This window comes from Rousettus aegyptiacus, unplaced genomic scaffold (assembly GCF_014176215.1).
Source record: "Rousettus aegyptiacus isolate mRouAeg1 unplaced genomic scaffold, mRouAeg1.p scaffold_m13_p_8, whole genome shotgun sequence".
Lineage (NCBI taxonomy): Eukaryota > Metazoa > Chordata > Mammalia > Chiroptera > Pteropodidae > Rousettus > Rousettus aegyptiacus.
Window position 1 is genome coordinate 76888499 of NW_023416311.1, and position 25279 is coordinate 76913777.

Below are 25279 nucleotides of genomic sequence, written 5' to 3' on the forward strand. Positions count from 1 at the left end.
ACAAGATTTTCCACTAATCAGCCAAGAACTACATGTATAATCCCTCAAGTTAGATTATATGTGTTCTTATCACTAATTTTGTATATTCACTCCCTCACCCCTGATTTTGGCCCACCAGAATAGGAGCTTATGGAAGCCCGGTGGGCACTGAAGTTTTAGCTCAGGTCCATTTCACTGTGGGCTCAGTCAGTTGCCCATTCTGTGGTTATTTCCCCATTCCGGAATGCATTACTAGAACAGGCATACCTAGCATCTGGCAGAACCCCTGCATTGGCTTCAAGGTTCCCTAAAGTAGACTTTTTTCTTTTTCTCATATCTTGAAATGAGTTCTGAGTTCATTTATTTTCATTCTTTCTTGTTTAATAATAAAATTACTTAAAGGTATGAAAAATTCAATTGTTTTACATGTAATAATCTCACTGTAGTATGTCACCTAGTTGAAAATTATTAACTTCTTCTTTAAAATATTGTTTTTAAAAACTTTACGTATCCAATATTTCTCTCAACCTTTCTTGAGTTTCTAGTTTTACTTCACTGTAGTCAGAGAATATGACCTATACTATAACTACTCTGAGAAATTAGAGGTTTTCTCTCTAAGCCTAGAATATGCTCAGTTTTTATAAGTATTTCATGAACATATACAAAATGTACAATCTAACAAAAAAGTATGTTCTATTTATAGAGTAGAATTTTTATTTACAGCTACTAAGTTAAGTTTACCGATTATGTTATTTAGATTTGTTACCATACATCCACTAGATCACCTTAGGTGCAACTAAACATATAGGATCACAAGACTATCATAAACTAACCTTAGCATCTGCTTACTGAGAAGGCCATGGGGATGACATGACATCACAAAATGGAAATGTATAAAAACTAGGATAAATTTTGCGCCGATAAAATGTTATGATCATAGGTGCATTTTTAGAATCCTACCAAACTATGCTTACTTTTGAAATGACTTTTTACATGTTTTATTCAAGCATTTTTACTATAAATCAATTTTAGCAGTATATTAAGGTCTATCTCCACTCAGTTTTCAGCAATGAAGTTATCTCTACATTAAAAAAATCAATGTTAATACATAACTAAATTTGTAAATAACAGAAAGATGTCCTCCTATTCATCTTATCATCACCAAAGTAAAATGACCATATAACATAGTGTAACAGCATATTTAAGAATGTGCTATTAATGTTATTAAATTAGAAAACAATAGCCTGCTATATATCTGAATGTGTTACCATTCAGCAATGCCTCTGATTCTACTTCCTTCTCAGAAATATTACTCATAGTCACATTTGTCCATTTTGTGAGAGAATATACTATAAAACCAAATATGTGTCACATTAATCCAGTTACATGTAGTTTCAAGGTGATAGAGAATAAAGGGAAACAGTGAGAAAAATCAGACAAGATTTCTATTTACAATATACATATCATCTTTGGATAAGCTATCTGAGTTTTATGAATATCATCTGCTATTTCTGCTTTAACCTTATTAAAGGGACTGAGAAATCTGAGCATCACAAGTGTGAGCCATCGATAGGAAATACGTGCTTCCTTCTCTCTCCTTAATGCTCCAGTTGCCTCTGTGGGCCCAAGAAGTGAGATCAGTGAGCAAATCTTATGAGAATCTCAAGTTTCTTGAAAAAATGTTCTACAAGGTCAAGCTATTAGGTAAGGGACTGAGAAGTTTAGGTGCTATAAATAGAAAATGCTGAGAGAGAATTTATAGCAGGAAGAAAGGTTAATAATGAATCAGTCAGCACTCTCAATCTATTTCAAACACTCTATTTCAAACGAACTTTGATGATCATTTCATCAAATTGTAAACCATCAATAATTTATAAAAATGATAGAATATAATGGGAATGAATGGGAGAAGGAAAACTTTCCATCCTAACCATCTGCTGATACAGCTAAATTGTTAAGGAAATCAGTATTTTAAGCCCTGCATTAATTTACTATTTCCCAAAAAGGAAATACTGTTCTATGGCTGTTTAACCTAAATTTGCTGGAGTATTTGAAATGATCTCACACATGATGTAAACTACATTGTGTATTTCTTTTAGTTGGCAAGCTTGGCACAAAACAAAGGAACAACAACACAGCAGTGCCTCTGCTACTAAATTAGCTGGATAAGTCAAATGGAAAACTCTCAAAAGACAACAGCATTGTGATTAACAAAGATGTGATAGTATGACAAGTACTTGGAAAACAACACAATCAAGCATTTCAAAATATGCCTCACTATTTACCTTTCATTGTTGGAAACATTTAAGTTTCAGAGAATTAGGGTTATAAACATTTAGTTCACATAAAAATGGAGTAACTACAATAATAATACATGTAATACATCTGAAATATAAGACCATAAGTGAGCTTATACCAATCTCTGAGAATCATGCTTGTTTTTTTGTTCACGGGATAAATTCATAGTGAAATGAGAACAAGTAGAGTTTTAGAACCAATGACAAAGCAATCAGTTAACACCCAATTACCAAGGCCAGATCTTTCCTGAACAGAGGTAACCCAAACCTCCAGGAGATAGCTTTGTGAACTGCTGACTTATGGATTTAAGATATTTTCTTCCACTAGCATCTAATTCTTCCTCATATTTTCTTCATTTGACTCTGAATCGTGGTAGGACACTTTAGCTTTTGATATAAGCTATGTCTTTATTCATGCCATACAGTTAGGCTAAGACCACATAGAAGCAACTGCTTTCAGTGTGATGCTCGAAAACAGAAGTCAAGGTATTATTAGACTGATCTATGAAACATCCTAAAAGAAAAATAAACCTGCAGTTTTTAGTATCACATAGCCAAAGTCTTGTGCCTCTGACTTTCAAACAATACTGTTTTTGCTGTTTTCCAATAAGTCCCATTTTAGACTGAGATTTTTAAGAATTCTTTTATTAAGAATTCTTTTATAAAGTCTTCTAGTTAATTTAAAAATAATATATAATGCAGAATTTTCAAGTAGAATATCCTCAAAACATCATTAATGAATATTAAAATACACTGTTAGGCTATAGTAATTAAATAGGCAGGTCGCTAGACTACATCCTTGAGTTCTGAAATAAATCTGTGCAAATCTGGCAATATAGTATCTGGTAAAAGCAGCATTTCAAAACAGTAGAGAAGAGACAGGCTACTTATTAGTTTTGTGACGGAGGGTAGCTATATTAAAAAAAGTTGACATTCTACTTCATTCCTTTAACAAAAAATTTCCAATTGAATTTAAAAATTTAAATGAAATAACTAAACTTGTAACGACATGAGAAATTATGTTCTTGAGTTGGTAGCCATTTCAAGCATATAAAAAAAAATGCAACAAAAGGAAAGGAAAAAAAGTCTAAAACAATTTGCTTACAAAGAAATGAAAACAACTACCACTGAAAACTCAATACACAATACGACCTCTCAAAGATGAGCACAGATCTGGACTAATCACATCCTCAAAAGATAACAATTCATCTTTCAAAAGGGAGTTTGATGAAGAAAAACAGGTATACAGTAGATAACTGTGATAACTGTGAAGTGATATCTAGGAACTGAAGCAGAGATCACAAATTGCAAAATTGTACAAGGCTTCACAAAACAGAAAAACTATCCTAAATCATAATATGCAAGACAAGCAATCTAAACCCACACTCAAAACACAGCTCACTTAGACAAAGCAACTGACAAACTGACCCAATGGTAACTGCATAGACTCATCTGCTACAGGCCAATGACTGTCCCAGCAACTTGACTGGTTTACAAATTCTGACCAATCCCTGACACGATCATCATTCTACGGTAACTCCAGCTCCCTGAACCCTGTAAGATTCTTCTTTGATTCCCCAATGTGTGCATTCTCCCTTGCAGAAACAAGCTAATACATTTAATTTTGTTACAGGTTTTTAAACAAGCAAACAAATTGAAGGAAACACAGATAAAAGATTAGGGCTGGTTTATTTATAGCGCTTGTTCAGGTTACTAACTGCTGCCTAACAAACTATTCCAAAACTAGGTGGCATAAAATGACAACTATTTTTTAGTGTTACTGGATTCTGTGGATCTGAAACTCATATGGGGAGAGTGAGGATGAATCGTCTCTGCTCCATGATCTGTGAGCTTTATTTGAGATGACTTGAAGGCTAGAGGTGACTTAAGCCATCTTGGGGCTGAAATCATCTCAATGGTCACTCAGTCATGTGTCTAATGGTTATTGCTGGCTGTTACTTAGGACCCCAGCTAAGGAAAATAAGACCTACAGTCTCCTTGTAGATGCTTGGATTCCTTACAGCATGGTGGGTGGGTTCTAAGAACAAGAGTCCCTAGAGTACAAGGTAGAAGCTATATATTATGACCTAGACTTGGAAGTCATAAAGCATCAGTGACCCTGACCAACTTCAAGGAAAGGAAATATAGATCTAGCCTTTGAATGGGAAAGAGTGTCAAAGTCATCTTGTAAGAATAGCACATGAAATGGGAGATATTATTATGGTCATTCTTAGAAAATACAATGTCACGAAGCTCTTATTTAAAAGCAAAAAACAAACAACTAAATAAAATTTCTAACAGAAAAATGGGAGGAAAATATATGAAAAAGGCATTCATCAAACAAAGAATATAAACGAGCTATAAACATCTTTAAAATGCTCAGCTTCTCTCATAACTAGAGAAAATACATTCAATAAGTTACTGCTTTCTAACTATCATCTTGTCCAGGGTATGGGTTAACTCATGTACCACCACTGGGCACAGGGTTTTAAATTGTTCGTTGTTTTCCTTGAACTGGCAGGTTTGCTTTTGAGGAAATGTATGCCAAATACACATGCCTGAATAACCTGTCAGCCGTTCTTCCATGTTCAAATGGTGTTACATGATGAAGGCAGTTAATTCATCTTAAAACTCAATCACTAACGTGCTTTTCCTCAAGACAACCATTGTCACAGAGAATATTCTGATCTTGACACAAAAAATATCTTTAAAATGCGTACTCAAGAGAGGACACAATAAAATTAATAATTTGTTCTACTTCATCAAGGACACACTTAAATGAAACTGGCTTTAAAAACAAACTGACTTTTGGTAGTGAAGACTATGATGACCACTAGTAGTTTGCTGCCATTGTCCCTACTGCTGCTAAAGTGCCGGCAGTTATCCCCACCAATGGAGACCAAACATTGTTTTTGCATCACTTCTGCAAATATTCACACAATGAACAAGAAAATATCTTAGTATTATGAAGAACTAATACTTTTGAAAGGGTTATGGGAACCCCCAGGTGTCTGTAGACTACGCTTTGAAAATTGCTGCTCAAGAGAGAAATGTGATGGAGACCCATTCAATGGAATGTCGTCACATGTAGCTGTTAAGAGAAATAATGCAACCTAAATTTACATACGTGGAAATATGCTCATGTATTTACTACATTTCAGAAGAATCAAGGATCAAAGTAAAATATATAGTATTTCTAATTTGTGAGCTACATGTAAATGTTTATGTATATAAATAAAATGTTTGGAAAGATATATATCATAATGTTAGTAAAGGCTACCTTGGAGAAAAAGGGTATTTCATATCACAAAATAATTCTGTGGTTATTAAACTAGTGAAAGCTACTTTGTAATTTAAAAAACATCTCTCCAAAACAGAAACTTCTTCATGTAGAACGATTCTTTGAAAAAGCTCAGTTTCCCTTTTCTCAAAAGATAAGCTCCTTATAAAAACACAATTACTGATAATTCATTGAGAGGGGGAAAAAAAAGCAGAAGAAAACAGCAGGAATGAAAGTAGGAAAAACTGCCAGAAAATAACCTAATGGTCACTGATGTTAACCTAAGTTACTGAAAATCAAATTCTTACAAACTAGGCCATATTCTTCATTTATAAATATGAAGGCTTTATTTACATTGAGTCAATGTCAGCTGCCAAAATTTCTAAGTGAACAGTGGCAAAGTTACTGAACAAATCCTGATTAAGGGTTTCAGTAACACTTTCAGTATATAATGAAGAAACAATGAGGCTACCTGATTTGTAATACTCAGAACAGTACTGATGTCAGCTAGCAATTGATCTGAATTCTAAACTAAAAACAAAAACTCGGAAGCCACCACTTTTTTAATTCTAAAGGAATTTTCAACAAAATTTTCTTTCCAGTATCTTTTGATTATTATTATGTAACCCACTGTTAAAGATCTTGACCTCTGTATTTTACACTATTTTTTGATTAACATTTTAACTTTATCACAGAAAGAACTGCTATCTCAGGAGGATGCCTGCTTATCAATTTGTGTTTTTATTAAACCTTGTTTGGATTATTTTAATTTGTTGTTTCCTATCCTCTTAGACTGTTTTAATGTCACTTGCAACTTTGCACATTGTAAGAGCTGAATTACCCACTGCAACAGTGTATTTCTAAGATTTGGGGTAAGTTTAACATTGACTTTGAGGATCTCACTTATAAGAAATGTTATGTTCAATCTACAACTTGAAATATTTACTCATTTTTATACAGCCAGCCTTAGGTAAAGTTATGTGTCCTATGATAGCCTTTTGTATGTTTCAGCATCACCTGGAAATGAAGATAAGGATGTTATTAACAGTAGTATAACAATAGTTCGTTAGTAGAACTTAAAGAAGGTAGAATCTGAGCAAAACATATATATTTTTTTAAAAAAGTAAATCCTCTCATTTTAAGAAACTGCTCTTTGTAATAAGCTAATGCTACTGATTTTATTTTATTTTTTACAATGTATGTATTAGTGATCAACATGCACCAGAAGATAGATTCTGTCGGCAAATATACATGCTTGCAAAGGAAATACTGATTATACAGATCAATGCTTTGTATATGGTTAGCATTCAAAAATGTATGTGGAACGAATACAAAGGAAAAATTGTTTATTTTGAAGATGCTACTCTCTTGCCACTGTGTGAGGTCAAAATAAGCAATTGTGTAACTGCAGCATGCAGGATGATTTGGTATCTGACTAAGATTAAATAAAGAACTGCTTCTAAGAGAATGGAGGAGTTTGAGTCTAAGAGAATGGAGGAGTTTGAGGATTTGCACCCATTTTTAATAAATTGGACCTTAAGATAATCAGAATTGGCTGAAAATATATGTGATAACCAACATGTAAGTGACAGCAAATAAGTGATATGGATATACTTTAACAGTACAATTGCTTTCTTTGCAACATGAGAATACTTTATAATCGCTATTTTTCAAACTATTATTTAATATTAAAGTTTAAGGATTATGTTTTAAAGATTTCTAGGAGGCAAAGGAACAAAAACAAATTTTACCTATTTATAATGGTTTTATTAGATGTCAATAAAAATGTTTATAATAAACAATTTAGATCTACCTGATTTTCTTGTTAGCAAACTAGCTTCTGAATAGCTGGCTTTTTTCCTATTATCTACCTACGAACTTTAAAGATTACTATCTATCAAAGGCTGATAAAAAAATGAAATCGTTTCAGCAGTTCTAAAAGAGAAAAAAAGAATCAGCAAGACAGAAAGTAACAAATTTGAGTACTTTGTTAATGATTATAAAGCATTCAAGCCTATAGTTTTGTAGTTTCACTCAAACAGTAGCATAAAAAGCATCCAATAATATTATAAGTAAAATAAATCTTAAAATAAGTATAATAGATTTTCAGGGGTCACATATGATACTCTTATAAATTATGTGCATACCCTGGAAATATTTCACACTGTAATTCAGTAAAGAAAAACCAGAAGATAAAATATCTTCCACTGTCACCAAAATAAAATTTGAAAACTCTGCAAATTAAATAGGAATTTAAAATAGTTTTTTGAATTGTATGCCTGAAACTTGGATTTCGTTAATCAATGTCACCATAATAAAAATAAAAATTAAAAAAAAAGAGGAACTGAAAAGCCAATTTTCTTGGAACACCTGTTGGGGAATGCAAGAGACTTGTGCTAGATAAATATGGATGTAGAAACAGGAGTGGAGTGATTCAGAGCCAAAAAACCATAAGCAAAAGAATTGTTTAAATGTGTCAATTTGTATTTTAGTTTATGCTAGAAGTTATGGGGTTTAAAATCAGGTGTTTTATTTAACTTAAATGTCTTAGATTTAATCACTTGCATTTTATATAATTTATTGTTCTTTCTTTTGAAATATAAAAGAAAAAATGTGTTCTTTTGGCTTTTATTCTAAAAAAATAAAGATAATTTTATTTTCAATAGGTAAATTTTATTTTAAAAGATTATTTTAGTACTGTAATTATAATTGTTTTTTTTTTCTTTCAGAATCTTAAAGAAGCTCTTCTACTGTCGGCTTGCCTGCACTGTTTCTAGGGACAAATTTGCTATCATTTTTATCTTTTCCTCTCTATATGAGTCTTTCCCCCCTCCTTACTATGCTAAAGATTTTCTCTTAAACACTGGATTTAAGTAGCAATTTGATTATGATGTCCCTTGATGTAGTCTTATTTCTTATGCTTAGAGTTCTCTGACCTTCTTGGATCTGTAAGTTCACAGGTTTCATTAAATTTGGAAAAATTTTTACCATTATTTCTTCAAATATTTCTTTTGTTCTCCCTTCCCTTATTTAGGGACTTCAATTACTTATTTATTAAGCTGCTCGAAGATGTCTTATAGCTCTTTTTTCCTCCCAGGTGTTTTTGGTTTTATTTTGTATAGTTTATATTGCTATGTCTTCAAGTTCGCTAATCTTCTCTTCCACATTACCTAATCTACATTAATCCTACTAGATATTTTAAGAAATTAACATCTCTTGTCTAAAGCATATATGATGTGGGGATATCATAGTTTTTAACCCCTAGAAATATAATGAGTCTTTTTGAAATTATCTTCCTTGTGTCTACTTAACATATTCAATCTTCTAGTTTCTTAATATAGGAAACACAGTTATAAAAAAATTTTGATGCTCTTTTCCATCCTTTATATAATATTCTTTTCTTAGTAGTTTCAGTTGATTTCCCCCTCCTCAGCATGGATCTTTACAATCACCGCTGCTATCCTCACTAAAACAACTACTGAAATGCAGACACCACATTTTTGGGGCCACTTTAAGACAATGACAGTAATTAAATCATAAATTGAAAAATTATGTAATCTTGGAACCAAGCAGCTGTGCTTTTTCTTCCTAGTAAATAATTACATTTTAAAATGAAAAAACTCTTTGATGCTAGATTAGTTTTTCTTTTAAACAATAATTCATAATCGTCTATCAGCAAACATTTCCATTTGAAGTTATAACTAAAACACATCTTGATAGTTCTCAAAACGGTTTAATGTTAAAGATATCACAGCATAAGAATAATGATATAATTACTGAAAATACATAATTTATACTTGTAACCCTGAAAATATAATGAAACCAATTTTGTTATTGAAAAGTTACTGAAAAACTGTAGTCTTCAGATTTAGGTTTATTTGAAGCTAAGATATATAGTCACAGCATTAATCATAAATGTTGTGGTATCATGAGCATAAAAATAAGACAAGTCTAAGGCACTAAAAATCTTAGAGATGACAAAATAAATATGCATCCAATAGATAGTATGATTACTGATGTTAAATAAAATCAGCCACTTAAAAAGTAATAGTTGTTTTATGAAACAGTATAACCTATAACTTGAACAATGATAGCCAGCTCTCCAATAAAATTTAGGATAACAAAACCAAATCAAGGAACCTTAAGTGTTATTTCTAAAACTATGTTCTTATACTGTTCTTGAGATATTTCACTTACCTTCAAAATAAAGTCAGAATTAAAATTACTACTATATGATGTTACTGAAGATTCTACATACAATGAAAAACAGATTTAGGTAGATTAATTTGCTAAGGAGTGATCTACCAGACTAACTGATGTTAATAAAGTACACAAAAAAGCTGATGAATAAATGGAAGTAGAATACCTATTTATAAGCTCAGACTCTTATGAAGAATATTGTTATTATATTTTTCTCTAACACCAATGATACAGTCGATGCTTAAAAAAAGAGGAAGTGAGAGAAGGGGAAAGACAAATTGTTAGGTTATACCAAAAAGGTAGCATCATTCTAAGTGAAGAAAACACAATTCCCATGTACTATGGATACAAATTAGCAGTCTCATTTCATGGGAGATATTACACTAGGTGTTACACCAGAGGTATACTCACAATTAAATACTTCGCCAGAACATTACATATTGGGGAGGGATAGGAATGGTTTTAAGAGCTAAAAGAATAAAATGAGTTCACAGGCCCTGGGAATCCATTAATCCAATTTTCTCCACCTTTCTCAGATGAGGACACAGCTCTCAAGAGACGAAGTGACCTGCTCAAGGTCTCAATTAATAGCATGAACAGGACTAGAATTCAGGTCTTATGAATTCTTGGAAATTTTCCACACTAGTTGCTAGGGAGATGATCTCTAGCATAAAAGCAAAGTAAAATGGATTTAACTAAAATGGTTTAAAAGAAGGCAGCCAGACCAGTGTAGCATAAGCTATACGCTAAGGATGAAGCTCTTGAGAGTTAATGCGGGATAACTCAAGGAGTGAATACCATGAGCAGACTAAAATAACAATGATAGCTAACACATAATAATTACTAGGTGTTTAGCATTCTCCATGACCATTTACATATTAATTTATTTATTCTGCTTTTGAAGTAGATATTATTATTATTCTCATTTGCAAAGGAGGAAAGAGGACAGAATGAAGTTACTAACTAACTGGGAAGGCCAGGAGACTAGAATAAACTCCAAAAGAAAAAAGGTGGAAAAATCATGTGTCAAAGTAAGTATTCAAAAATCAAGGTTATAAATAATTTTAAAAGAAAGATATCTTAGATGTTTCCCCTATTTTTTGTTCATTTTCCTCATCAGATTCCTGTAGTGAGACATAATGGTTTTCAAAACAATGTAGCAGTTAATTTCAAAGCATTTTTATGAAGGCCTGTAATGTATCCAGAAAAAATTCATAGCAAATATCCAGAAAGTAACAGGGAATGAAGCAATTTCAGTAGATCTCAAAACAGAAGAATTAGCATTAAAACTTACATAAGGTTTGAAGGTCACATGTTTTGTATAAGTAAAAGAGTAAACTTTCTGTTTTTCTAAGACAAGACACAATTATTTCAGATCAAGAGTTAAACTTAACTTCCTATACAAGGAATAAAATTTATCTATTTCAGGAATACACTCCAAATTTTCAAAAGCTTACATTAATTTTGCAGCAAGGGATAGATAGAGATATGAATGGACTAATAGATATTTCATACCTACAAAATATGAAATATGAGTTCTCCCAAATTTTTTAGAAGCTACTGTTGTAACGTACCATTTTTTTCCTCTTATCCTGTTCTGTGGGTGGTTCTTCATCTTCTGTTACTTTTGGTTCTTCAAGATGAGACATCAACATACAGCTACAGCAAAAAAAAAAAAAAATGTTTTAAATAAATTTTTAAGTCTATAACATACTAAAAACAAACCCTTGAAATCACTGAAACATCAATGCTTTTACATACCAATATGAGGACTAACTTGATGAACTAGATTTATAAGTAAAAAAAAAAAAAAATCTGTAATGACAAAAAGTTATCTAAAGGGCAACATGAAAAAATTTTAGAGCATTTTACCTACATATTTAAGGTAGTAAGTAGTAAAAAATTTATTTATAGGCAACTTTTGAATCATATATCACTTGACAAAGTAAGTTGTATACTTTATATCTTTCTAAAAAATGATACAAACACTTAAAATTAATACTCTTTTTACCACTAATCTTCATGTGTGTAGATTACATGTTTCGTAACAGTAGCAATAATTTAAATAACATAATTAAAATATTATTAATTATGTATGAATCAACTTTGTGCTCCAAATGAAATTACTAATATGCTATGAGGAACTTGTCCCTAATAGTACTTGTACCTGCAGGACAGGTATAAATCACTTTATTCTGATTATTTGCATCACTGACCTTCACCATTGGCAGAGATAAAAGAAATATAGTTTTCTATTCAGTCAATGCTGGTTCCAGGAAAACAAGAAATGAATATTGTCTAGGAAGTCAAGTTGATGAAACAAACCTCAGTTTCCTAATTTAGAATAATAGAATTCAGTAATATATCAGTCATAGGTTCCTAACCAATAAAAACTGTGAAGGAAAGCCTGGTTTCTCTTCTGTTTTGTATCAAGTACAGGGAAAGAACAGGAAGGACAATTCCCAATTCAGTTGTGTAGATGACTTTTAATTCAGGGTTAAAGACAGCTGCTGACACCAGAAACTCGATCAGGCTCACTCGTTCAGGGGGTGTGAGTGTCCTCTTTCTCCTATTCCCCACCATTTAAAAACAATTTTTTGGAACAACTGCCTTTGACCTATTTCGTGAACACTGGTGAGCTCAAACAATAAGATCCTTAAATTGAAAATCAGAAACCCTGAAAAACAACAGGAGTTCAACACCAGCTCACTGCGCCGCCTTAACCTCTTGGAGCTGCAATGCCTTTGTCTACCACGACATAATATAATGTAGCACAACTAGTTGACCAAAGTACCCTGGCAAAAAGTGAGAAAATTATGGCATTATCTCAACCCCAAAGCTACTTAATAAAATAAAATGTCTAGAAAAAAATCTAGATCCCAGTTTGTATTTTAGAACTGAATAATAAAATGGGGTTCCTTCGTACTTGCTGCAGACTTGGTTTTTAACTGCAATGAAGCTAGATCTCCCTGGACATAAGCTTTAAAGTGCGTCAAATTCTTTCACTGCATTCCAATATCCGTTAACTTACTTACATAGTAAAAACTCTCTATTCTCCCTTCCCCAATTAAAAGATGTATCACATTAATAGTAAAGTATATTCTGGATATAAATATACAGGTACACATATATTTTTTTCCCTCTGACTACAAATTATGCAAAGGGTAGAATATGTTTTGTTTTGTTTTGTAATTCTGCAAATTACATTCATTTGGATTTCTGGAAGGTGGAAAATGAAAAAAAAATTTATTTGAATTGACAAGATCAAAACTAAAGTTTTCTTTTACAGGAAAATCTCTAATTAAAGGTCAAATCTTATTTTTTGAGAAAGGTGAAAGAGAGGGAGTCATGTTTTACATAAGAGGCATGGTGAAAATTAACTGATTTCAACTAAGCTAAAATGGATGGGCTATGAATGTAACAACAGTAATAGCAACACAATTATAACAGTTTAGAAAAGGAATGACCAACACATGAACACAGGCAGCCACCTGTCTCATCCTACTCACTCACTGAATAGATCTAGGCACTCTAGCTCTCTATTTCCAAATCTTTCCTAACAAGAAACTCTAACCAGCCAAACATAACCATCAGTGTTAGCATGCAACATGAATCCTTTTAAGTTATTATGTTTAAAAGGTACTTGTAAAAACACCTTTCATTTAATCTACATGAACTCACTTCTAAACATTATAATAAAACTAGAACTGACAATATTATTTAATTGGTCTCTGTAGTGGACAGTTTAGTTGCCTATATAATTGTCCTCCTTCCTAAGGGAACTCTGAATTTGCCCAGTTATCCTCCTCTTCCATGCCACCATATGCTTCATATAAAGCTGCTCCTGGCCCCAGTGCCGATAGCTCAACAAGCGACCACAGTAATACTATTCTCCTGGACAATGACTGTTTTCAACAGAAGCATGTTTAACAAATCCTTGCCAATTTACACATGAAGAGAAATCTGATGAAAAGACTTCTGGGAAAGGTTTCCTATGATGTTTAATAAATAAAGAGGTGGGGAGGGGTGGAGGAGGGAGATAAAGCAAGAGAAGATTACTTCTCTGGCATTGGCACTGTCATGAATCGTAATGCCCAGCACTACTTTGTAACCATAAAGGAAAGCAGACAGCAGATGAAACTAACTTGCTGTGGGAATGGAGCAGAGAGAACTTGGGTCTTTGAAGGTGTTGTGAGGACCCAAATAACTAATCATAGAGCCACTTATCTATAGTTGTTTGGTTAGTTGTCAGAGATGACTAATTCTTTATTGCTAAAGCCAGTTGACTCAACGGTTTCTCTTACAACTGGAAATCCCTTTACAGTCCCCTTATATAAATACCTTATCAAAAATTCATTTTGTCCTGGTAGACAAAAGCACATGCCCAGAAACAATCTCCCTCTCCTAAAACACCTATTTCCTTCTACTTGAAAATAGGATCTATGTAATCCTAAAGTTTCCCTTTTTACCTTGGTAGTTAGCAAGCTTAGGGCTCAGTTTTATACACACATGCAACAAGTTTCCCAATTCCTTCAAACCTGTGCTAACAGTTTTTGGTCAGAATGAGCACATCCCTTTCTTATGTGTTGCCTCAGATCCTCTTATGACCACTAGACTGAATATAAGCAACCAACTAAAATGTTGTATATTAGCAATATAGACGAAGTGCCACCGAGGAACAGACAAGGATGCAATTAATGCTTCCTCAGAGTCTGGAAAGGTATCCTAGAGGAAGGTATTTGCCAAGTAGGGCAAGACTGGGCATGACATGCCACGTAAAAAAAATATGTGTGTGTGTGTGTGTGTGTGTGTGTGTGTATGTCAAGTAATATGTATAAAAAGGAATGGCACACCTGAGGAATGATGCGGAATCTAAGGAGGAAAGTAAGAGAAAAGATCAGTAATGTAAGTTGAGAATCAGCACAGAAGTGCCCCATCAACTTTATTCTGTAAGAAACCAATTTTAAGAAGTGGGACAAATTGATCAGAAAAGGAGAAGTGAAGAAAGAAAGACTCCCAAGGATGTCACCGGGACCTATATAAGTTAGGATTATATACAGGTGATAATATCAGAATCAAGGAACCAAGGTTCTTTTTTATGTTCTCTATTTTATTCTGAAGAACCATCTGGTAGGTCAACATTAACAAGTGAAGGAGAAAAAAAATGCTTATAAAGCCTAAATTTTACTTTTGTTTCAAATAAAACTACTTCTTTTATAGCCAATATGTTTTGTTTTACACTCTCTACCTACAAAAATCACAATTTGAGTCCTTTTCTAATGAATTTTAATGCCCTAAAGCATCCTAAGATGCTGACTAAACCCCCTCTTCTTTTTTACTTCCCACTGACAAAGAGTTGTCAATCTTATTTCTAATTTGTGTAAGAACAAAATATTAAAGGGAAACCACTCTAACTATTAAAGATAAGAGGAAGGCAAATTCCAAGCCTTGTTAATATATTTTCCTGGTTTAATGAAATAAGAACTCTAACTAAAATAGAAACATATAATGAAACCCAAGTAAAAAAGAGTGAAACTGGACCACTATCTTACCCTATACACAAAAATTAAGTCAAAATAAATTAAATACTTGAATGTAAGAACTGAAACCATAAAACTCCTAGAAGAAAACACAGGCAGTAAGCTCTTTGACAATTTTTTCGATCTGACTCCAAAAGCAAAAATAAGCAAATAGGAATATCAAACTAAAAAGTTTCTGCACAGCAGAGGAAATCAACAAAATGTAAAGACAACCTACTGAGAGGGAACAAATATTTGCAAATCATATATTTGAGAAGGGGTTAATAATCAAAATATATAAAGAACTCATACAACTCAATGGCAAAAAAAACTTTTTTAAATGAATAGAATATCTAAATAGATGTTTTTTCCAAAGAATACATACAGATAGTCAACAGGTACCTGGAAAGATATTTAACATCACTAATCATCAGAGAAATGCAAATAAAACCACAATGAGATATCACCTCATGCCTGTTAGAATGGCTACTGTTAAAAAAAGACAAGAAATAACAAATGTTGGTGAGGATGTGGAGAAAAGGGAATGTAAATTGGTGCAGCCACTGTGGAAAATAGTATGGAGGTTCCTCAAAAAATTAAAAATAGACCTACCATATGATCCAGCAATTCCACTTCTGGGTATTTGAAGAAAACAAAAACTGGTTTGTAATCACAAAAGTTTGAGGCCTCTATTTCTTCTGAATTTTTGGGTTTTCAAAAGTTAAGTTATATGCCAAACACTTATGTTTAACAAGATTCAACCATATATATCTGCTTTCTATATCTTTTAACAAAATAAGATTCAAACAGCAATCTTTCCCATTTGTTATAGATGGTTTTATAAATGTATTGAGCAAACGAGCTCAATATATTACTGAGAAGGACTCAAGTGGCCTGGAATCTCATGAAGCCTTGCTTATCATCACATAAAACATGCCCTTATCAATAGTAATAAGAGGAAAGGTGTGGCAATTCTACAAACTACAAAGGGATACGTGATTAATTCTAAAAAAGAATTTTAAATTAATAATTATATAAATATGAGATTTTCGGCATTCCTGATAATGTAATTTTACTATTCTCCCAAAGATTATAATTTTAACTATTCTCTTTTGGAATTAGTCAAGTATCACAAGACCCTACAACATCTTAATGGTGCCAATGATGCTTCAATCAGGCAAATACAAAAACAGGATGCTTACCCATCCCTTTTTCCCCCATAAATTGCCTGAAAGTCAGGAAATTCTGTTAGTTTACAAAGCACATTCAAAACATCTCTAAAAAGGAATTCATATGCTAAAATATGCTTAGATTTTTTTTAAACCTAACGTCTAACATAAAAATGATCATTAGAACAAAAAAGCCCCATTCAAAATTTCACTATAATAAAATAAAGCTGATCTCAAGATCAAACAATAAATATTAGCAAAAATAATAAAAATTTTTCTTTATAGAACACAAAATTTAAAAGTTGCTATACTGTTCTTACATGGTGATAGCAAACAAAAATCATGCAGTATATAATTACCCTCTAAGTAACTGTCCAAGTAGAATTAATGAAATGATCCACCTACTCTTTATAAGTTCCTGTTTCAGGATCTTCTGTCATGACATCATGTAGGCCCTCCACTGAAATGTTTATAATCCCACAGAATTTATCTTGGATAACACTAGAATAAAAGAAGAGCAAAACAGGTTAAACTAGACTATTTCAACAGGTATTTTTTTTCTAATCATCCTCTTAAACATGAAATTTTAGTTCTAAAATACAAAAGAAACTTTCACAATATATTTCTTAAAGCAAAAACTTTATCTTGCACATAACATTAACATTTTCTTTCACTAGATTTATAGTGTGTTTAAATACTAGAAGAGTAAATTAGGAAAGAGATACTTTAATATTCTTTAATGAATTATAATAGTCTTGTGTTGATTTTATTATAACTAAAAAGGTAAAGATACAAAAATGTTAAAGATTAAAAATCTGTACTCTTCTAAATATACTATCAAAAGAAAAAAAGGCAAGCTATAGACTGGGAAAAAATATTTGGAAAACATATATCTAACAAAGGACTTGGATCCAGAATATACAAAGAAGTCTGAAAATTCAGTAAGACAACATGATTTAAAAAATGGCAAATATTTGAATAGACACTTCACCACAGAATATATACAGATGTCATATCAGTACCTGAAAAGATGTTCAATATCATTAATCATCTGAGGAAGGCGAATTAAAACCACAATGAGATTTTAACTAAAAGTAAAATTAAGAAGATCAACAATACCAAGTGCTGGCAGGGATGAGAAACAATAGGACCTCCCACACATTGCAGATAGGAATAAAAAACAGAATGTCCATTTTGGAAACTACATCAGCAATTTTTATTAAGTCGAACACACTCCATATTAGCAAGCAATCCCATTCCTAGGTATTTACCAAGACCAAACAGGTATCCTCAGATCTGTATGTGAAAATTTATGGTAGTTTTATTCATAAAAATCCAAAATTGCAAACGATCCAAATGTCTGTCAAACAGAGAATGGATAAACAAACCGTGGGACACTTATTCACTGGAATAGCAGTCAGCAATAAAAGTGAACAAACTACATATACATGCAGCAACTTTGATAAATCTCAAAACAATATGCTAAGAGAAATAAAATAGACTCCAAAGGCTATATATGGTCTGACTCTATTTATGTGACTCTCTGAAAAAGTAAATTATTTGATCAGTGGTTGCCAGGCAAAAAACACAAGGGAACTCTTTGGGGTGATGGGAATGTTCTGTGTCTTGAGTGTGATAGTGGTTACACATTATGTCAAAACTGTATGCTTAAAAGAGGTTTTACTGTATGTGACCTGTATCTTAAAAATACCTGACTTTTAAAAAGTGGAAGTATATAACCATCTACTGACACACTAAATTATACAAAACTGAATAAATTATAATTTTTATCTCCAGGGCATTTATAGTATCATTTCTACAAGGGATATACCATATTTCTCATACCACATTAACATGCATAATTCATTTTTTAAATGTTCAGGAAATTCCCAAGGTCTGCACACTTTGGGTAATGTTCTCATGTTTCCATTTTTGTAAATTTAAAACTCTGTCTATACATTCAAATATGATCAGATTTTAGAACTAAGTCACCAGATAGGCAAATAATAAGCAATTGATATCATTCTGATTTAATCTGCATATAACATCCTATTGCAGTAGTATATATTTTTGATGTCACTCTATTTCCTTTAATAATAACTAAAAAACCTCTGAAGAAAGAAACATACATATAGTCTACCTTATTTGGTTCAGTGAAGAATGCCCTGGAAAAAAGAATTAGAAAACCAAGCTTCTGCACTCAAAGTTCGGCCACTAACTAGGTGATCCTACTGAAGTTAATCCATTTCTCTAGGTGCTGGTTTCCTTGTCTGTAAAATAAAAATTGAACTCAGGGATGGCAAATGCATAGGGGTGGAAGGAATAAAGCCATTTTCCCTTCCCAATGCAGAGAAATTCACCACAAACGCATCACAGCACACTAAGCAGACAGGGCCTGAGACTGCTGTTTAACATAGCGGCACTCTAGATAGCTACCAACCACTGATCTCAATTAGATGAAGATGACAAAAGCCCTCTAGACTACAGCTTCCAAGGCTCTTTACAGGGCTTTATGTCAATATTAGAATAGTCCACTCGGGCAGCTGCTTTCTCCACTTACATCCCCTCCAAGAATCGACTGCACATTCTCTAGGAAAACCAGAAATTTCACAAGAAATCAATGAAATTTCTGAGTACTTTGTATTTTCTCAAAAGACTGATTATGAGTTTTCCTAATATATCCGGCAACCTGAATGTGACTATGTTCTGCTATATGGGTGAATGCTAATTACAAGGAAGTATATTAGAGATAAAAATAGTATAATTTGACAACCAGCTCATTTGATTACAGGTTTTACTTCAAATTATGAGATTAATCAATGTTGGTGGTACCAGCATAGGCACATTGGTTTTTGAGAAGGTAAAAAGTTATATCTTTGCTATATGTAATTAGAGAAAAGTAGCAACATGCTGAATTAATAAATGATACCGTCCTAGAGTACTGGGCCTTAATGCAGACAGGCACATTCACAAGACTAAGCCTTCAGGGCTGAGCACAGATTTTGATAAACTGCAGCATGAATAGAATAAACTTCTGACTACACAATTCTTGCCAAAATCAGTAACTTCACCCCTTTCTCAAAAAAGATGAGTGTTTAGATGATACTGCTGGAACCAGAGTAAAGAATGTAAAGTTCTGCCGATACCAGAGGGGAAGGGGAAGGGGGAGGGTAGATGGAGTAAAGGGGGTAGAATATGTGGTGACAGAAATAAATGTAACTATGGGAGGTGAACACACAATGTAAATATATATATGCCTAAGAAAAATTAAAATTAAAAATAAAAATTAGAAAAAAAGTTCTGGGGAAAAATATGAGTTCAGGAAGAAAGACTACTGTCCTGGCCCATACACTTATTTGGGCTTGACAACTCAGTCATGTGATCACTAGGGTTCACGCCCCCTTCCTTCCCCTGCCTCTACCAAGTGAAAGGAGTGGATAAATGATTGTCTAGTAGGGGTTTCAGAAGCGAGTTGAGGCAACTTCAGTTTAGTCAGTCCATCAGTAAATTCTTCCATTGGAATGTGACTCATGTTGCACAGAAGAGAGGCAGAGATTTAGCTGGATGTGGGGGCAGGGGTGAATTCCAGTGGACAGGGAAAACCATGATCATCCTGAAGCACCTATTAAGTGCCAGAGAAGGTGAGGCATAGACTTCAAGTTCAGGAAAAGGGAGAATGACTATGGCCCAAAGTAGAAAGGTATGCAAGCTAGCTTCACATGGGAAGAGCTGACTGTAGAAAAGGAGGAAGACTAAAGAAAAAGAGTGGAAATGGAGTATCCATCCCATATTCTAGAATCATTAAAAGAAGTTATATAATAATCATCTTCCAAGCATTCCAGTTCGAACAGCACTGAAACGGATGTGCCTCAATTGCCATTCATTAAGGAGTTTGGGAAAAGTACCCTTAAATATGAAGGAAAACAAAAAACCAAAAGAGGCTTGTACTTTCCTAGCATACAGAACAGATATTTAAAGAAAATGAGCATTAAGAAGTTATAAATTTTCTCCTATTCTAAGTATTATAAAAATGTTCCCTCCAAATGTGTAAATGTAACATTTCAAAATAAAGCCTTTAAAATAGATTTATTTTATATGGTATTCACTATGAAGTTCTAAATATTAAGCACTTTTTATTCACACAATACTCTCAATCCTTGTCTTTTACAATAATCAATCATGTTTTTCACAATACATAACTTTTCTGAATTAAATGCTGTAAAATGTGGTTAGACATTTAAAATGGTAACAATTAAAAGAGAGCTATTAACCCTCAACGAAATGAAATAAAAATGGTTTGGAGGAAGAATGGGAATGATAAAAGGCACATACTTAGATAATCTCATGCATACTATCTCTTTAAATACAACAAGCAGGAACTAGGGTTTTTTTTTTTTTTTTTTAATGAAAACAACCCAAGTTCTTTCTTTTATATCTGTTATTGGGAGTTATGAGTAATGCTTTATTAGAATTCTTCTCAGTGTGTCCTCTTCTAATTGTCCTCTCATGAACATTCATTCAAATCTGGTGTCAGGTATAATGTGGAAAAAGTGAAGATAGCTAGAGAAATCATGTAATTTTAGATATTACTCAGTTCTTAACCACCTCAAACCATTGCATACTGACTAAGAAGTGATAGTTCACATTAACTAGGACATAAAAGTCAGGAGTCCCTTAAAAGATAAGCTAAATACCATGGCAGCTTCTATAGCACAGTAAAAAACCAACACTCAGGAGCTAAAAATAAAAACAAAAACCTGATTATTGATTATTCCAGCCAAAATTTTACATCTTGGTGAAGTCCCATGAGAAGGCTTCAAAAGACTGGCTTGCTGACTAATAATAAATAAGAAGAGGACTTCTACTGCATAGTAATTAGTTTACAGAGAAAGAAGTGATTAAAATAAGTTATAATAGTACCCAGTCCAATCTTTCCTGATGAACAGGTCACCATGATTAAATTCATTCATTTTAGTCAACATTTTATAAGCTCATAAGATGTGTCATTATAGCCCTAAGGATAAAAAAGATAGCCAGCCTCAAGGACCTCAGAAACTAAAGGGAGCTTGAGGTTTGGTGCACATAATTTTGAGTGCACATAGGGATGTGTGTTGCACATTTGAACGTACCTGTTCTATGATTCAGAGTTAAAAAACTGAAAAGCTATGATATATGCCCAGAAACTCATTACGAACTAAAAGTCTATAGGAACGATAAAGAAATTAAGCAATAAATGACATTTTTTTAAAAAAAAAATCAAGTTATATCCTGGATAACTGCTTTTCTCAGCTTTACATGCCTGCTCTAAGATTATAAGTAACTTGAGGCAGACCCTATGTATTATGTTTATATTTTTATGTCTCATAGATCTTTGTTATGCATAATGTGAACGCTCAATGAATAATGGTGGAAATTAATGATCCCCAAAGCATGAAAACTGCTTGTGCTCATTTTCTTTTCACAGTATTATTTTTACTTATTTCTTTTTAAATTACAAGTATGGGTAGCTGAGTTGTACATAACATTATCATACCTTATTACTCTATACTAGATACTAGAGGCAGAAAATAGAAAAGAAGGTAGCTGTGTTGGAATCTATTTCTGAAGCATTCATTTTAGACAATCCAAGGAAAGTTTAAGGTCAAGGGTGAAAAGAGAAGAATGGAAGTAAAATCAAAGGGAAAAAAGTGTTAGTGATTAGAACATTTCTTCCTTTTTACTTCTCACAAACACTTTTAGTCATTTTACATACCTGGTTGATACGTTAATTTATTTACATAGACATATGTTACAAATACATTACAAAAGACAGCCCTTTTCAAACATCTATTTGATTTGTTTTAAAGTATATAAGTGATGTTACACATAAACAAACGTTAAATAGGTGAGAACATGAAAAATCATACTCAGTAAGTAAAGACATTGGATCATTTAAAACAATTCCACATAATTTTCATAAACTTTTCAGTTAAATGCCCATAAGTAAAACTATATTTTTAATCTTGACTCAGTATTTCCTAAAGATATATTTTAAGGCATTTTTCTCAGTATATAATAGTATCTATCTGTAGAGGATATTAATTGCAGAAACTTCACGCAAAGTGATTTTTCCTTGCTTTTAGAAAATATGCACTTAAAAAAAAAATCCAGCCATCTTTCTTATGTTTATTCACCCAACTTAAAAAACCATGCTGGTTTAAAATTATTTGTCCTTTAGTATCATTATGAATCCAATCATGGCATAGAGAAAACAAATGCCTTTAGAAAGATAAAAGAAAAAACTTTAATCCCCAAAGGAACAAATAAATAAAATATCCTAATATTCACTTGGGTAGCCTAAATAGTAAACATTAGATTGAATGTGAACAGGACTCTAGTTTTTTTTTTTCTTGTCTAATTTTTATTAGTATTTTTCTAGTGAGCATTTCGCATTTCCACTTTTTGGATAACTGATTCATCCTCATAGATAGTGTGCTTTAAATTACTTCTCTGTAAGTGATGGATTTACATATTTACATCACATCTTCATTTCCTTGAACCTGGACGGAAAATAGAAATGCAGAAACACAGACAAAATTTTCAGTTACCTTTTCTGAACAGTTTTATAATATATAATTGATGATTTAATAGTTTTCCAAAGTAGCAGCCCAAAAAAAGAAAGAAATCAGACAGAACCTTACTGTAGAATTTTCTCTGATCTAACCAGACCACAATTATACTATTTGTACATCACACTTAGTTAACATTTAAGTTACTCTCACATTATTATATCTTAAATATGAGATCAGTGAAGTTAAGGTAACTTAAGAAAATAAGTTTTTAAGCACTAAAACCACAACCAAATAAAATACTGTTTTAACTTTTCTGCTTATATTGTATAACAGGATTAAGCAAATAGTAGTTTATTGTAAGGAAATGGCAAAGAAGAAAGCCCTGATTTATCAGTCAGAATTTCCACCACACCAGAGGCTACAAAAGTGGTGACATTCACACTAAAATTAGTCACCCCCCTCTTCCAGATATTTTTCAGGATTAAGGCTACAAATACTTTGGTCACTTAAATAGAAACATATATCTTTTTTACACGACAATTCTCTAAATGGTCATGGAAAAGTATATTAATAAATCTAGTCCCCCTGACAAACACTGGCAAGGAAATGGAATAAAAATTCATAGTGGAAATTCACTAAGTTATTTTAGAATTGAAGCTGAATTTTTTACACCCAACAATGATCCTTATAAAGGCTTTTATATTATAAACCATTTGACCAATTAACTTTTTTTGAGTGTACATACACAGAGAAAAGCCATTATCTTTAAGATAATAATAATAAAAAAAAAACTATGATGATGAATGTATAATGAGATGAGAAGACACTGCCATCTTATGTGACTGTCAAGAAAAAAGACTAGTTTACAAAACACTGCTCAATGAAGACATACCAAGGTTCCATAAAAAAGAGGAGATGATCAATGACTGGGACTGTTTGGAAAAGATTCAGCTAAAAAACCCCAATCAATGCCTGTTTTGGATACTTACAGAAGTCACTAAAACTGGTTCTTGTTTTGTGAAAAGAAAACATAAAAGAATTTACTACAGATTTAGTAATTATGGGAGGTATGACCTTATCATTGCATATGTTTGATATTGTTGAAAATAAATAATTAGAAGGCAATCATGAATATATACCTGCAGAACAAATTTTTAAAAGCCAACTGTACTGTTATTAAAGTCATATGAAAAGGTTCTTGTGACTTGGAGTTAAACTCCTGGGGAAGTGTTGTATGTCACATAGCTCAGACCAAAATGAAAATAACGTGCTCCGGACAACAGTGTTAATAGAATCAAAAGGGGACTTTGCTAATGATATAGACATTGTTATCAAAAATTTATATGAAGAATTTGAATAAAATTATATCATGGAATAAGCACAAAAAAATCTTTCTAAAGTAATATTTTATATTTTTTAAAATGTGTTTGATTAAACTAATTTAAGAGACATTTAACTATTTTGTTACAGCTCCAGAAGTATAATGTAGTCAAGCAGACCAAAAAAATTCAAGTAGATTTTTCAAGGCGAAACAAATCTATGTAAGAAAGATTTAAAATATATTCATGTTTTCATCTAAAATTACGATCTAGGAAAAAGCTTTATGGGAGAAGCAAAACATTAACAACTCTTGGAGAAGGGGAAAGTTGCAGCTTTAATTTCTCTGCAATTTCTAATATATATCAAAACTGCTCGTTGGTTCTTCTTTTCTCTCAAATATCTGTGGCAGTGGTTCTCATAGCATGGTCCCCACATCAGCAGCATCAGCAAACTTGTTAAATGTTAATTCATAGGCCCCATTCCAGACCTACTGAATAAAGAACTCTGGGAGGAGTGAGGCGGCAACATGTTTTTACAAGACTTACTGGTAATTCTGAGTTTGAGAGGTACTATGTTAAGGTATAATGGATAACATAGCACCTTCTTATAATTATCTCAGTTTCAAAGTACAAACTCAATAATCACTTGGTTTAAACACTCCCAGATTGTTTCAGGCTAATTTCATACAGACAGTAGTAACTTTCAGTAATAAAACATAAAAATTTGGAGGACGAAGATGGATAGCACAAACAGGAAATATATAGTGCTCAAGAGGAAATTTTTAGTACATATTTTTGATTCAAGTCGCTATTAATAGATCAAGTATGGGCACTTACTATACCTGTAACATTATGGAGAATGCTACACAAGTACAAATTTATGCTAATAAAGAAAAATATTACCTCAATGACTTCAATGACTATCGATCTATATTAAATATTCTCAATCAGGGCTAACATCTCCT

General features: G+C 32.5%; 1 protein-coding gene across 3 annotated transcripts in view; it reads right to left on the reverse strand.

The window, feature by feature from the left end:
• IPO11 (importin 11) overlaps positions 1-25279 on the reverse strand; it is a 161588-nt gene that overhangs the window by 9664 nt on the left and 126645 nt on the right. For all 3 annotated transcript variants that reach the window (XM_036225230.1, XM_036225234.1, XM_036225231.1), the window contains exons 28-29: positions 16850-16945; positions 11331-11415 (exon numbers count right to left, since the gene is read on the reverse strand). In XM_036225230.1, coding sequence (XP_036081123.1) covers positions 11331-11415; positions 16850-16945 — 181 coding nt within the window. The remainder of the gene's footprint in view (positions 1-11330; positions 11416-16849; positions 16946-25279) is intronic.